Raw genomic sequence first — 16,929 nt, forward strand, 5'->3', positions numbered from 1 at the left:
TTTCTTACCTTCTTGCAATTCACTGCCATTTTCCAAAGGCTTTTCTAACTCTTTTTCTGCTGTAGGGGTCATGCTTTTTGATAACAAAATATCTGGAGGAGTATGAAATCTGTAGTATTCCCCTAATCAACCATAAGAAAAGTAATGGTTAGTATATTTATCACGTCAAGCATTAGAAAATACAAAAATGTTTGATTTCTTACCAGATTTATAACACATCTCCTTTATTGCTCTTTTTTCTTCAATTTCTTCAGGAGTCTTTGTCCATAAACTAGAAGCATCTATAGGATATAGATTTTTTAAATTAAATTGTCCCAAAGCCAATTAATCTGAAAATTTATAAACCAGAAAGGAAAACCCCAAATACTGTTCTCATGGATAGATTACTTTTTTATATTTCTAAAATCAATAATTTTACATAGTAAATGTTTCAAATTACTACATTTTAAGTATTCAAAACAATGTCAAGAGAAAACAAAGGGCTATGTATTATGTACTTTGAAATGAGACGCTGAATGTACAGACTCAATGTTGAGATGGTGTATGTTTATTTCGAGGTTGATGTAGGCATGAGAGACATGGAGCTGCAGCACACAGAAATAGTAATAAATAGCTCAGTGTATTCCTAAGCACAGAAACTATGGTGGCCTGTAGTCCATAGAAGGACATATTCCAGCACAAAGACAGATCGAGAGTTTTTCTTCATGTTTATCTTGTATATACACACTTTCTGGCACCACTGTGCTGGGTTGATATGGGAGGCAAAGGATGAACTAAAATGCAAAGACAGGGGTCCTAAGCCTGTTCATACTCTTGTGAGGATGACTTAGAATAATGCAGATGACAGTGATTTATAGATTATTAACTACTACATAGATCTCTATAACTTCCAGGATTAAATGTGAAACTGATATATTATTAATACATATGTAGATAAACAGATACACTTGCGCATCAATGTTTTAGAAACATATATAAAAAACATAGCTTATTAGTATCTCTATAAGCATCTGTAGATATATAAATATCTATATATATACATTTATACAGATACATATTTTACTTTAAGTTCTGGGATACATGTACAGAACGTGCAGGTTTGTAAACACGTGCCATGGTAGTTTGCTGCACCCATCAACCCGTCATCTACATTAGGTATCACTCCTGATGTTATCCCTCCCCTGGCCCTCCACCCCACAACAGGCCCTAGTGTGTGACGTTCCCCTCCATGTGTCCATGTGTTCTCATTGTTCAACTCCCACCTATGAGTGAGAACATGTGGTGTTTGGTTTTCCATTCTTGTGTTAGTTTGCTGAGAATGATGGTTTCCAGCTTCATCCATGTCCCTGCAAAGGACATGAACTCATCCTTTTTATGACTGCATAGTATTCCATGGTGTATATGAAGCACCTATATATACGTAAGCATCAGATCTGTCTCCCAGCCATCGTACAATGAAAACTTTCCAATCCAAAAGATCATAAATATGTAGCAAATCAGAACATAATGAATTAAATTAGTTTAATACAATTATAGTTATTTTCTCAGCAAAATCTGCCTTATATATTATATCATAAACCTTTACAGTTAAACACATATGTAGAAAATGTGAGGTTTTTGAATGTGCATTGTAAACCTGAAAAAAGTTCTACTAACCATTTTGTTCATCTACTTCCTCTTCTTCCTCAAAATTAGTTTTTAAAACTAAAGGATGGTGGATGGGTCGTGATATATTTTCCTGAGGTTTCAGAGGTTCCTGACTCTGGGACTGGAGTGGAATTCCTTCCTGAATTTCTTTCTGTAGTGTGATATCTGCAGAGAAAATGCAACATTTCAGTCTGTTCAAGATATATGTGATGATAAGTAGATGTAACAATCAATCATTGCCCTCCTAATTAACTATATATTATTTTAAAATGTGTACAATAATAATACATTAATGGATTGTGTTTCTACACACTAGCAATGATTAAACTGAAAATGAAATGAAAAATAATCCCACTTACAATAGCATCAAAGAGAAAAAAGTATTTAGGAATTAATTTTAACATAAGATGTGCAAAATTTATATTCTGAAAAAGATTCTGAAAATATATATATTGAAAAAGATTTTTACCTTATTTCAATAAAATAAAAATATTGTTGAAAGAAGTTAAAGAAATGTTGAAATGGAAAGATATCCTTGCTTATGGATTGATTTGTATTTGGTATGGCAATATTTTCCGAATTAATCTATAGGTATGATACAACTCTTATCAAAATCCCAATGGACTTATTTGCAAAAATTGAGAAGCTGATTCTAAAATTTATATGGACATTACTACAAAACTAAAGTAATCAAGACTATCCGGACTAGCATAAAAATAAAAGTAGATCGATGTATCATTGGAATAGGACTGCAAGACCAGAACTAAATCTTTATATGAATCAATTTATGCTCAACTGATTTTCAAAAAGGGTACATAGACCATTCAATGGGGGAAAGAATAGTATTTTCAACAAATGTTGCTGGGATGACTAGATTGCCACATGCAAAGTAATTAAGTTGCACAACTTCATCACATTAGAAACAAAAATTCATGCAAAGTGGATCTAAGAACAAAATGAAAGAGCTGAAGCTATAAAACTCATAGAACACCCTTAGGTCATGCAAAGTTTTTTAGATATGACACCAAAAGAAAAAGCAGTCAATGAAAAGTAGCCAGCCCCCTGGCACATGGGGGTGAGCCATGATAACACCTGCCAACAAGTCCCAGATTTTGCTGGAAAGCAGTTCCCAGCCCTCTCAGCCAGATAATGAAGAAACACTCAGAACCCCAAGGTGACACAGAAAGAATAAATAAGATCCAGCCTGGGCAACATGGCTAAACCCTATCTCCACAAAAAAATACAAAAATTAGCCAAGTGTGAAGGCGCACACCTGTAGTCCCAGCTACTCAGGAGGCTGAGGTGGAAGCATCACTTAAGCCTGAGAGGTTAAGGCTGCATTTAGCCGAGATCATGCCACTGCACTCTAGCCTGAGCAACAGAGCAAGACTCTGTTTCAAAACAAAACAAAAACAAACAAAACCAAATGAGATATCACTTCATACTACAATGATTACAATGATTAATTTTTTTACTAAAAAGACAATAACAAGTGTTGTCAAGGATGTGAAGAAACTGGAATCTTTGTACACTGCAGTTGGGAATGAAAAATGCTGCAGCTACTTTAGAAAACAATTAGGCAGTTCCTCAAAAGGTTAAATATGGAGTCATCACATGTCCCATCTATTCCATTTTTAGCTACATACCAGGAGGTGTAAAAATATATGTCTATATTATACAAATGTAATCATTTGTACACAAATGTTTATATCAACATTATTTATAATAGTCAAAAAGTGGAAACAACCTAAATTTCCATTGTCTGATAAATGGATAAATAAAATGTGGCATATCCATAGAATGGCGTGCTATTTGGCTATAAAAAGTAATAAAGTACTGTTGCATGTGAGAGCATGGATGAATTTTGAAAACATGCTAAGAGGAAAAAGTCATTCACAAAAAATAATATATGATTCCATTTATACAAAATATCAAAAATAGATATATTTATAGAAACAAGAAGTAAAGTAGTGACTGTGTACGTTTTGGGAATTGGAAAAAAATGAGGAGTAACTGTTAATGAGTGTGAGTTTGTTTTTTGGAGTGTTCCAATGTTTCATTGGAAAGAAATGAGAGGTAACTGTTAATGGGTGTGGATTTCCTTTTTAAAGTGATCCAATGTTCCAAAATGGAATATTGTTCTTTGATCCATTTTGAGTTAATTTTTGTTTATGATGTGATGCAGTTGTGCTACTTAATTACTTTGCATGTGGCTATCTAGTTGTCTTAGCACCATTTGTTGAAAATACTATTCTTTTCCCCATTGAATGATCTATATGCCCTTGTTGAAAATCAATTGAGCATAAACTGATTCATATAAAAGTTTATTTCTGGTCTTACAATCCTGTCTCAATGACATATAGATCAATTTTTATGCTAGTCCAAATAGTCTTGATTGCTTCAGTTTTGTAGTAACTTGTAGATTTTGAAATCAGGAAGTGTAAGTCCTCCAAATTTGGTTTCCATTTTCCTGATTTTTTTTCACTATTCTGGGTCCCTTAAATTTCCATATAAATTTTAGAATTAGCTTCTCAATTTCTGCAAATAAGTCCATTGGGATTTTGATAAATTCTACATTAAACCTGTGGATCAATTTGGAGAATACTGGCATACCAACCACAAAGTCAGTCTATGAACAAGGATATCTCTGTTTTTCAAGGTTTTCTTTAATTTCTTTCAACAATCTTTTGTAGTTTTCGAATATAAACTTTGCACATCTTATGTTAAATTAATTTCTAAATATTTTTTCCTCTTTGATGCTATTGTAAGTGGGATTTTTTTCATTTCACTTTCAGTTTGTTCACTGCTACTGTAAAGAAACACAATCCATTACTGTATATTAATATTGTATCCTGCAATGTTGCTAAATTTATTTCTAATAATTTTTAGATTTCTAGAATTTTCTAAATAAAAGATCATGCCATATGCAAATAGAGATAATATTGCTCTTTCTTTCCAATATAGAAGCCTTTTAGCTGATGATGTTGCAACAATTTCCCTGTCTTGACTGCAAATGACAAGAATGAACAACCTTGTCTTCTTCCCAATCTTAGGGGTAAAGCTTTCAGTATTTCATCAAGTATGCTATCAGCTGTGGATTTCTTATATATATTCTTTATCAGGTTGAAGAAGTTTTCTTCTGTTTCTAGTTTGTGGAATATTTTTTATAATGTATGTGTGTCAAATTTTTATCAACTGTTTTTTATTCATCTGTAAGATGATCATGTGTCTTTTGCTCTTTATTATATTATTGTGGGTATATTATTATTATTATTATTATTATTATTATTATTATTATTATTACAGAAATCGATTTTGGGATGTTAAACCAACCTTGTTTCTGAGTTAATCTCACTTAGTTATGGAATAGAATCCCATTTTAAAGCTGTCAGATTTAGTGTAACCGAATTTTGTTGAGTATTTTTCAGTGTCTATATTCATAGGAAAAGTTTGGTCTGTAGTTTTCGTCTGATGTCTTAGAACATCTCATAGACATGAGTTGGAAAGTGTTGCATCATCTTTTTTTTTTTTTGGAAGAATTTGTGACAAATTAGGACTAATTTTTCTTTAAATGTTGGTTACAATTCAGTATTGGAGCCATGTGAGCCCAGATTTTAATTGTGGCAATGTTTTTAAATACCCAATCAATCTCTTTATTCCTATAGAAGTATTCAATTCTTTTCTTTTTTTCTAGAGTCAGTGATGGTAGTTTGTGTCTTTCTAGAAATTTGCATATTTTATGTAAGTTATCTAATTTGTTGAAATATAGTTGTCCACATTATTCCCTTTTAATTCTTTTTATTTTCATAATATTGGGAGTGATGTCTCATTTTTTATTTCTGATTTTAGTAATTTCAACCTATCTCTTTTTTTCTTGGTCAGTCAAGTTAAAAATTTTTAATTTTCCTGATTTTATCAAATAACCAACTTTTGCTTTCCCTGATTTTCTCTATTGGTTTTCCTTATTCATATTCTCTAGTTCATTAATTCCTGCTTTAATTTTTATTATGTGCTTCATTCTGTTTGCTTTAGGTTTAATGTGCTCTTCTTTTTCCAGTGTCTTAAGGTATAAGTCTAGGTTATCTATTCGAGATTTTTAAAAAATATATAGGCATTTACAACTTATATTCTTCTAAGCACTGCTTTACTTACATGTCATGAGTTTTGGTATGCTATGTTTTACTTTTACTAAACACAAAGTATTGGCTGATTACCCTTGTAATTTTCTTGTGATTTCTTGGTTATTTACATGTGTGCTATTTAATTTCCATATATTTGTAAATGTCTCATTTTTTTCTCTCAACTTTTAAAACCATTATATTCAGAAAACATACACCGCACAATTTCAATCATTTTAAATTTATTCAGGCTTACCTTATCACCTAGAATGTGATCTATACTGGAAAATGTTTCTTGTGCACTAGAGAAAAATGTGTATTTTACAATTGTTAAATGGAGTGTTTTGCTGATGTCTGTTAGGTCTAGTTGCTTTACAGTTGTTCGAGTCTTTTATTTTCTTGTTTATAATTGTTTGCAAGGTATATATTTTCCATTCTTTTTTTTTCAGATTGTTTGGGCTATTGAATTTAAAAAGTGTTTTCTGTAGACAGCATATAGTTTTATCTTTAATTTTATTCTCACAATCTCTGCCTTTTGATTGAATTTTTTACCCACTCACATTTAATATAATTATTGATATAGTTGGATTTAGGTACACTATTTTACTTTGTTTTCTATATGTTTCATATTCTGCTGTTTCTCTTTCTTTCACACTGATGAATATTTTCTAGTATAATATTAAATTCCTTTAATCATTCTTCATTTTTTATAGTATTTTCTTAGGTTGCTCTATGGCTTACTATATGCTTCTTAACATCAGAATCTATTTCACTTTTATACTAATTTAACATCAGTGAGATAGATATAAGAGGTTACTCCTATATAGCTCTATGCCCTCTTCCTCCTTTCTGTGCTACTATTGTAACATATATTACATTTCTATACATGACAAACCCAGTAATACATTGTTATAATTATTACTTAAGATAATTGTATGTTTCTTAAAGGAGCTAAGAGGGGAAAAAGATCAAGTAGGTATTTATATTTTGTTCTATAAACAGAGACTATTAACCTTTTTATTTATAATTTCTAATTCTCATCATTTGTTCCTATGGATTTGTGTTACTATCTGGTGTCATTTCTTTGTCATCGTACAGTTTTGCTTCCATCTGCCTCTTTTGTGTGGCTATTATTAAATATGTTACATTTCTAAATGTAACAGACTAAAAAAAATTGTATGTATTGTTTTATAAAATTTTAAAATCAGATTATAGAAGGAAAAGAATTATGCCCTTATGATAGTTTTATACTTACACAACTACCTTTATCAGCATACTTTGTTTCTTCATATGGATTTGAAATACTGACTCAGGTCACTTGCTTTCCACCTGAAAGTTTTCCTTTAGTATTTCTTTTAAGGTAGACAAACTGGCAACAAGTTCTCTCAGTTTTTGTTTTCTTTGAATGTCTTTATTTGCCTTTTTATTTTTGAAATACAGCATTTAAAACTAGTTTTCTGGACAAAGATTCTCGATTGCCACAATTTTTTTTCTTTCAGTCTACAGTGATTACTGCCTGTATTGTTTCTGATGGGAAGGTAGCTGTTAATCATACTGGGGTTCTATTATATGCAATAAAACATTTTTATCTTGTTGTTCTCCAGAATTTGCCTTTATCACTGGTATTTATCTTTTTTCATATGATGTGTCTGGCTGCAGGTATATTTGTGTATATCCAACTTAGAGTTTGTTGAGCTTCTTGTATATGCAGATTAATTTTTTAATTAAATCTGGGGAATTTCAGCCATTATTTTTTCTTTCTTTACATTTTGGTAAAATGCCTCATATTTCTCTTAGGCTTTGTTCATCTTTTTTTTTCATTTATTTTTCTCTTGATTTTTCAGATTGTATAATCTCCGTTGATTTATCTTCAAATTTACTGGTTCTTTCTTTTGCAGTTCTCAAATCTACCCTTGATCCCTTCTAGTATTTTTTTCCCATTTCAGATATTGTGTGTTTAACTCCAAAATTTCAATTTGTTAGGGTTTTTTCATAGTTTTTACCCATTGATAGTCTCTATTGTTGAGATGTTGTCATAATACCGTTCTTTACTTCTTTACGCAGGAGTTTAGGTCTTTGGACATATTATAATTACTGCTTTAAATCATTGTCTGCTCATGAACACTTTTCAAAAGAAGACAGATACGTAGCCAACAAGCATATGAAAAAATGCTCATCATCACTAATCATTAGAGAAATGCAACTCAAAACCACAATGAGATACTATCTCACACTAATCAGAATGGCTATTATTAAAAAGCTAAAAAAATAGCAGATGCTGGCAAGGCTGCAGAAAAAAAGGAATGCTTATACACTACTAGTGGGAATGTAAAATTAGTTCAGCCATTGTGGAGAGCAGTTTGGCAATTTCTCAAAGAACTTAAAACAGAAATACCATTTGACCCAACAATCCCATTATTGGGTATATACAGTCTACCATGAAGACACATGCGTGTGTATGTTCATCACAGCACTATTCACAATAGCAAAGACATGGAGTCAACCTAAATGCCTAACAATGGTAGACTGGATAAAGAAAATGTGGCACATATACACCATGAAATACTACACAGCCATAAAAAAGAATGAGATAATGTCCTTTGCAGCAACATGAACGGAGCTGGAGGCCATTATCCTAAGAAAACTGACACAGTAATAGAAAACAAAACACTGCACCTTTTCACTTACAAGTGGGAGCTAAACATTGAGTACACATGGACACAAAGAAGGGAAGAACAGACACTGGGTCCAACTTGAGGGTGGAGGGTGAGAGGAGGGTGAGGATTGAAAAACTACCTATCAGGTACTATGCTTATAACCTGGGTGACGAAATAATATGTACATCAAACCCCAGGACATGAAATTTATCTTTAGAACCAACTTGCACAAACAAACCTGTACCCCTGAAGTCAAAATAAAAGTTAAAAAAAAATCAATGCATAGTTGAACATCACAATCCTCTCATAAGCATTCTGTTGCCTCCTTTATTTCTGTATGTGGATTATAATTTTCTGTTTCTTTGCATGTCTTATAATTTTTATTGAAAGCTCAACATGTGTGATAATACATTGTAGCAACTCTGAATATTGACTTCTCATCCTAAACCTGAAGCTTGTTGTTTGTTTTTTAATTTTTGAGCGACTTTGTTGGAATATTTTAGTAAAATTTATTTTCTCCCACAATATGCAGCCTCTGTTGTCATTCCTCAGAGGATGTAGCCTTGGCATGTCCACAGTTAACAGGGATAACACGGGCTTTAGCAGTGCTCATTTTGCTCCATTCCCTGGTTTCTCTGTTAAGCTGTCCACCTCTGTTGGTATCACACTGAGATGTTAGCTTCCATTCATTGCTGGTGTAATGCCCCATTGTTTTCATCAATGCACTAGGGCATAAATTGCTCCACAGTTTAACCCAAGTAAATTGACTCCTTTGCAGAGCTAAGCTTTGAGGCCAATTTTTCAAGTTTGTTCCAATCCCAAAAAAACTCTTTTTATTTTATTTTATTTATTTTTTTTTTTTTTTTTGAGACGGAGTCTCGCTCTGTCGCCCAGGCTGGAGTGCAGTGGCGCTATCTTGGCTCACTGCAAGCTCCGCCTCCCCGGTTCAAGCGAGAATCCATGTTTTTAAACACCAGGCGAAATTGCCTGCCCAGTAGTTACCTGCAAGGTGTTCCAGTATCCCCTTCTGGGATAACTAGAAATGGAAGGCCAGGAGCTGTTAATAGATCAGAAGTAGTAGACTAAAGATTGACAAAGGACTATGTTTTTTTTTGTTTTTTGTTTTTGTTTTTGTTTTGAGACGGAGTCTTGCTCGGTCGCCCAGGCTGGAGTGTAGTGGCGCAATCTCGGCTCACTGCAAGCTCCGCCTCCCGGGTTCACGCCATTCTCCTACCTCAGCCTCCCTGGTAGTTGGGACTACAGGCGCCCGCCACCACGCCCCGCTAATTTTTTGTATTTTTAGTAGAGACAGGGTTTCATCGTGTTAGCTGGGATGGTCTCGATCTCCTGACCTCGTGATCTGCCCACATCGGCCTCCCAAAGTGCTGGGATTACAGGCGTGAGCCACCGCACCCGGCCCAAAAGAATTCTTTTTAACTGTGTCTTTACCGGGTTGTCTTTGGTAAACTTCTAGCTGGTTTACAGTTTAGTTTGCTGCTCTCATGGAGCTACTAGCCTCCTCTTAATTGCTTATCCCCAATCACCATTGTTTTCAGAGCGTCCCTAATCTTAAACTTCCCCACACTATGTTCTATTCCAAATAAATTCAGTTCTCTTTCCGAGAGCTTCAGAGTTTTCTACTCTCTGCCTGCACAAAATCTCAGTGCTAATGCTAAGAGCAAGGACAGTCACTTAATTCTTTCGGAGTGACGCCCTGTTTTAAAATTAGGGCACAAAGCAGGGGTGGTAATTTCTGGTGTTTACAACTTGTACCTCCTGGCATGGGACCTCTATCCATGCTCCATCTGAGGCAAAGGTAATTGAGGTCCTGTTATTCCTAGCCTGCTGCACGTGGAATAGAACTTTTGCTTTATGCTTGGGGCTGGATGAAAACAAGATTCAGGCCTGAAAAATAGAGCTCTAGCAACATGGAGTTGGGAATTGGAGAGGATGAGAAATGTTAGCAGCTTTCTCCCCCCAGAAAGGTACTATAGTTCTTGACTGGAAGCTGGACGTAGAAAGAGCTCTGTGTTCTTGGCTGTGTCCATTCAGAGTAGAGCTTCTTTCACACTAAACAGAGAGGTGGTGAAAGGAGTGGGTGGTGGTTCCGATACAACTGACTTGCCATTTTTACTGGCTTTAGTAGATTTTATTGAATTAATACGATTTCATTTGCTGTATGCCCTTAGGACAATTTCTTAACACTTGGAAACATTTTTAACATAAAATTTTCATCAACCATTGAAATCAATTGTTATTTCACTAGGGAACAGGTTCATGGAATTCTTCACAACATCATTCTGAAAGTAATCTAGTCATCACAATTTTTTAAATGCAAGTAGAATTATTTACAAGTTTGCCAAATTGTTCACAATATCTTAGAAAAAAACCCATAGATACAACTTTCAAATAAAATCTTCCAATTGAGATAGTTAAGACCTCTTTTATAATATTGTGAAATCTTCTAATTGAAGTGAGTCCTCATCTTATTTAAGTTTATAAAATGTTTACTATATTGTAACTGACTTAGCAAATATTAGAACAACCTGCTCGTTCTGAACATTAGTTTTTAGCAAGTGTCTTAGTCCATTTGTGCTGCTGTAACAAAATATCTGGGTAATTTATAAACAACAGAAATTTATTTATCACAGTTCTGGAGGTTGAGAAGTCTAAGGTCAAGGCACTGGCAGGCTTGGTCTCTATTGAGGACTCCCTGCTTCCAAGATGGTGCCTCGTTACTGTGCCCTCTGGAGGGGATAAATGCTGTGTCCTCACATAGAAGAAGGCAGAAGGGCAAAAGGGCAAAAAGGGCCAAGCCCTGTGTGAAGCCTCTTTTATGAGGGCCTTAATCCTATTCATATTCAACATGGATTTTGGAGAAATACAAACAAGCCATGGCAGCAATATATACCTTTTTTTGTTTTATAAACAGATAAGAAAAATTTTGATCATTAATTCACCTAATTAAGAGGTAATTTTCTTATATAATTGTACTTTGATATGCAATAATTATCAATATTTGTAATGTAATTGTTGTTTTAATAAATTAAATGCCAGTGATAATTGTAATAATAATTCAATCCTAAAGGCATGTTAAAGACCATATGGCTTTAAAAGTGGAACTTTATCATCGTCTAAAAAAATGAAAATTTACATTTATATATATTTTTGTTATATTAATTTTAATAGGTGATCAACAAACACAAGCATAAAAATATTAGGTTAGCGTAAAAATATGTGAAGAAAGTTAAACAGCAATAGCTTTTTATTTTATCTTTTCTTTTCAGTTCAGGGGTACACGTGCAGGTTTGTTTCATAGGTAAACTTGTACCATGGGGGCTTGTTGTACAAATTATTTCATCACCCAGGTATTAAGCCTAGTACTCATTAGTTATTTTTCCTGATCCTCTCCCTCCTCCAACCCTCTACCCTCTGGTAGACCCCAGTGTGTGTTGTTCTCCTCTATGTGTCCATTTTTCTCATCATTTAGCTCCCATTTGTAAGTCAGAACATGCAGTATTTGTTTTTCTGTTACTGCATTAGTTTGCTAAGGATGATGGCCTCCAGCTCCATCCGTGTCCCTGCAAAGAATATGATCTCATTCTTTTTTATGGCTGCATGGTATTCTATGGTGTATATGTATTAATACCACATTTTCTTTATCCAGTCTATCATTGTTGGGCATGTAGCTTGATTCCCATGTCTTTGCTATTGTGAATAGTCCTAAGTGGCAATAGTTTTAACAGAAGGAAATAAAGAATTGTTTCTTAATATAAAGAATTATTTATATAATTCTTAAATAAAGAATTGTTTGCTTAAGCATTTTTTACCTATTTAAAACTGTGAAATATAACACATACACAGAAAAGTACAGAAACTATAAAATATATATTGTAACAAGTATCACAAAGCCAACACCTAAGTCATGTAATAATAGCCTCCTAAACATCCTCTTCATTCACACAATTTTCCTTCCCCATACCCACAATAGGTATCTTCATCCTAACCTATTGTAATCACTTTTTGTTTGTCCTTATGATCTCACTACCAAGTATGCATCCCTAAACATAAAGTTTAATTTTGCTTATGTTTGAACATTTTATAAATAGAATTAAGCCATATCTATTCTTTCTTGCCTTCTTTCATTTAATTTTATCTGTTAAATACATCCTTACTCACCTGTTTCTCCTATTTTCATCACTGTCTAGTATTGAATGAATGTACCACACTTTATTTATGCATTCCACTGTTGTTGCACATTTGACTGTTTCTAGCCTTTGGCCATTACAAACTGCTGTTACGTGCATTCTTGTATTTAATACATGTATCCAGATGTACACAGTAATGAATTTCTCTAGGATATATGCTTCAAAAGTGGAATTGCTTGGTCCTAAGTTATGCATAATTTTAACTGGACAAGATAATGTTAGGCTGTTTTCCAAAGTACTTGTATCCATTTATATATCCTTCTACAGTGCACAATAATTCCTAATGTTCTTTGTCTTCACCAACAATTGATAGAATTTTTGATATTTGCCAATAATATGGGTATATTATATCTCAAAGTGCTTTCTGTTTGGATTTCCCTAACTATTAATAAGACTGATCATCTTGTTTGTTTACATTTTAATTTCTTCCTTTTCAAATGCCTGTTTATATGCTTTCTGTTTATTGTTCTATGATAGCAGTTCTCAAGCAGAGACAATTTTACTCCCTACCTACTAGGAAATATTTGACAATGTCTGGATATATTTTTGGTTGTTACCACGAGGAGAGTTCTATTAGAATCTAGTAGGTAGAAGCTAAAGATGCTGCTAAACAATCTACAATACATAAGATAGGTTCCAACAACAAAGAACTATCCAGTCCAAAATCTCAATAGTGGTAAAACAGAAAAACCTATTCCATTAGGTTCTCTGGCCTTTCTTGTTGATTTGTATTCAAGTATTGACTTCAGGTCTTTCCTTGGAGTCACATAAGCACACATGCTGCAAATATTATCTTATTTGGTGGTTTATCTTTTTACTTTTTTATGGTGTTTTTGATAAATACAAATTTTAATTTCAGTGCAGCCAAATTTATTCATATTCTCTGAAATGGTCAATATTTTGTGACCTTATTATCTTTTGAAGTTTTCAAATATTGGCCTTTTACATTTTGATCAATAATTGACTCAAATTGATTTGTATCTATTGTGTGAGAGAGAAGTCCATTTTTCCCTCATTAACTGAAAAGACCACCCATTACTCATCCATGCTACCTACTACAAATCAAGCGTCCAATCCGTTTCCATAATGTAGTGGTTATCATGTTGACCTAACAAATCAAGTGTCCATCTATGGAAAGGTCTGTTTCCATCTACTCTGTCCCACTCACCAATTTGTTTAGCCTGTGGCCAATTCTAGACTGTCCTAATCTCTATCACTTCATAGGCCTTGAAATCTGGTTGAACAAGTTCTATTATTTTGCTCTTCTTCAAGCATCTCTTAACTATTTCTGGCTCTTTGCACTTCCATGTAAGTCTTAGAACCTGTTTAATTGTAATTGAGATTATTATTCTTGTATTTTTTAAATAGATTATAAGTATGGAATCATTATGGTAAGATGTCATTAGATACATTTATAATGAGAAAATTTTTACTTTTAAAGTCAATATTGATAAAATGTTGAAAGTTACACCATTTCAACTAAACTTATAATGAAAAAATTTAATCAAAAATGTTGTAGTGGATATTTAATCAAAAATAAAGACCACTGCTCATCACACCTTTCTATTTAATGTGTTTAAATACATATCAGAAGGAGAAAGAGATAGGATGGGAAAGAGCACATATAGTTAACAGAAACTACCCAATTAGAAATATGAAATAAATAATTCAAGTGCATTACTTGACAACCAAGTAATGCAGTAAAACTTCAGACACTGGTTAAGTTTACCTCTCTACAATGGTTGAAACAAAAGTGTGCTGAATTTGACATGTATTATTATAACTTCATTGATTTGAGCAACTTTCCTATGAGATCACAAATACTAATGGTCTTTGCATTTTAAGAAACTACTATAATGTACTTTACATGAATTTACACATAGATAATTTTTGTCACCTTGATTTTTCTACCAAAAGCATAACTTCATGTCACTATGATCAACTTTGGGGTGATCACATATATTTCATATGATTCTTCCGAAAGACATATTTTTTTAAATATTATGTAGTGATTACCTATTATTTTTGCTTGTCCTGTAATCATTTCATTTCTCTTAGGTAAAGTATATCAGAGTTTTTTTAAGGGAATAACCTTTTTCCCATTTTCAATCAACTTAGCGTGAGAGAGGATGACCCCTGGGACCCAAAGATTAGCTCATCCCCTAGCTTGAACAACTATTAGGGATGAGCACATTTTCTACACCATTAGATGACATTCAATAATTGGGCTTTAGTTGCAGAAGGACTTACTTCTTCTGAGATTAATTTAGAATGATGATGATAATGATAACACTGATTACTCACTCTTTGCCAAGAATTCTAAACAATTGATAATGATAACACTGATTACTCACTCTTTGCCAAGAATTCTAAACAATTGAGTATTAATCTGTTAAATATCTAAAACCCAATGCAGGTACTATTACTATCTCTACCATACAGATGAAGAAATTGGGCCAGAGAGACATTAAGTTGCCCATGTTTACAGTGGCAAATATGTGGTAGGTTGATATTTCAAGCTAATCTGAGCTAGAGCTACTATTCTTAATATTTGCCTATTCTACTTCCAAAATCTAGTTCTGGAGCTTCTGGAGTAACTGTAGTACATAGAGAAGGACACCTAGCTCAGAACCAAGGGTTGGTGAAGGAAACACGGATCCAGCTGGGTGTGAGGTCAGTTTTGTCCCTAATCTCTTTAATTATATAAGCAAGAATTCCAGTTTTCCCTTAAATCGAATTGAGTTGGGTTTCTCTCCTTAAAACCAGTAATATACTGGAGTGGGCTCAGATAAGCATGTAGAACTGGCAAATTTTCAGGAATTTTGCAAGAATACTGATGTCACATGTATAGCTTGAAATTGGCCGTAGAGAAAATATTTGCTTCATGGCAAATGGCAAATGTGAACCACCAGAGCTGTTTTGTTTTGCATTTTTTCCCATTTGTTTTTTGGGGTAGGGGAACAAGGTGGGGGAAAGGAGCCAGTTAAAACATTTAGCACTACTCCACTCTTTATGACCAAAGGAGTCTCTACAAGGGAGTACTTATGAGAGACTACTATATTGCATCATGCTAGGGCATTTCATACATGAACATCTACTTTCTATGCTTTGTCAATTTTCAAAACAAATTCAGTTTTTTTTAAACAGATGTCATAAACGCAATCATAATGCAGTATTTCCTACTCCCATAAATACCTCCATAGCTAGAACACACATGCAATACAAAACACGTAGGTTAAAAGAGCCTTTTGTATAAACAAATTATTTACAACTAAACAAATCGTTTTTATTTAGACTCACAGGAATTGGGCACTGTTCTTCTCTTGTCCTTCAAGGAGTACAAGAAATGCTAATTTTTGTAAAATTCACAGAGCAGAGGTTCTTCGCAAATTATTTTTCTTCCCTTTTCACTAATTCTTTAAGAGCACCTCCATGGAATAGTTTGGTTAGGGCATTAGGGCAAATCTATACAACAAATCTCTTATAACTCCACTTCATTTTTAAAAGCCATGATTAAACTGCAAGTTTATAAGTCCTAAAAAGCAAGATGTGGAGGTCTTAAACATGACTAACAAATGTTAAGCCTGAAGAAGTAATATTTGAGTTCCTGCCTTTATTTTTTTGCATGTTTTGATACTCTTTGGACCTTGGATGAGAACAGACGCAGGATGTAGTCAGGATAAAGAATCTGCCATCCAACACAAATCATCTTGGGGGCTACCATTTGATGTGCTATGGCATTTTCTTATCCCCTCTCTTCCTTCCCCAGAGAGGAAAGAACTAAGCTGAAGAACTTTTATCCTTATAACCATTATGAATTGTCTTCTTTTCTAAAAAAACACACGCACAAAAATTAGTCTGTGTGTACTGACTGAAATATTCAAGTCAAAGTGTTTATTAAATTATTTTAAAACAATTTATTAGCAAGTGGCTTTTCAAGACTTCAAATAAAAGGCAGATAATAAACACAGAGGCTAGACATTCTAAAGAAAACTGACCAAAGTTTAATTTAAAGTGGCCAAATCAGTTGTCCAAGGCATCACTGGACACTGACCTAGAATAAATAAAAATCAAATGATCCTATTCAATTGTTCATTACAGAATAAAGTGGCAACTAGCCAAGGAAAGATGAGCAATTTCCATGTTCAAGCTAGCTACTGTGTTTGGAACAAATTTTTCTTCAGCAAAATATAAGAACTTTTTTAAAACAATAGTTTGTCTAAGAGATTACACTAACTTCTAGTGCATACCATAGGAGAAAGAATAAGTGCCTACCAGGCTTGCAAAAAAGTACGAACT

General features: G+C 33.5%; 1 protein-coding gene across 8 annotated transcripts in view; it reads right to left on the reverse strand.

Annotated features, from left to right (window-relative positions):
* C10H12orf50 (chromosome 10 C12orf50 homolog) overlaps positions 1 to 16,929 on the reverse strand; it is a 52,832-nt gene that overhangs the window by 16,249 nt on the left and 19,654 nt on the right. For all 8 annotated transcript variants that reach the window (XM_055358923.1, XM_055358925.1, XM_055358924.2 and 5 more), the window contains 3 exons: positions 1,657 to 1,812; positions 204 to 281; positions 9 to 122 (listed from right to left, as the gene is read on the reverse strand). In XM_055358923.1, coding sequence (XP_055214898.1) covers positions 9 to 122; positions 204 to 281; positions 1,657 to 1,812 — 348 coding nt within the window. The remainder of the gene's footprint in view (positions 1 to 8; positions 123 to 203; positions 282 to 1,656; positions 1,813 to 16,929) is intronic.

Source organism: Gorilla gorilla, chromosome 10, assembly GCF_029281585.2.
Source record: "Gorilla gorilla gorilla isolate KB3781 chromosome 10, NHGRI_mGorGor1-v2.1_pri, whole genome shotgun sequence".
NCBI lineage: Eukaryota > Metazoa > Chordata > Mammalia > Primates > Hominidae > Gorilla > Gorilla gorilla.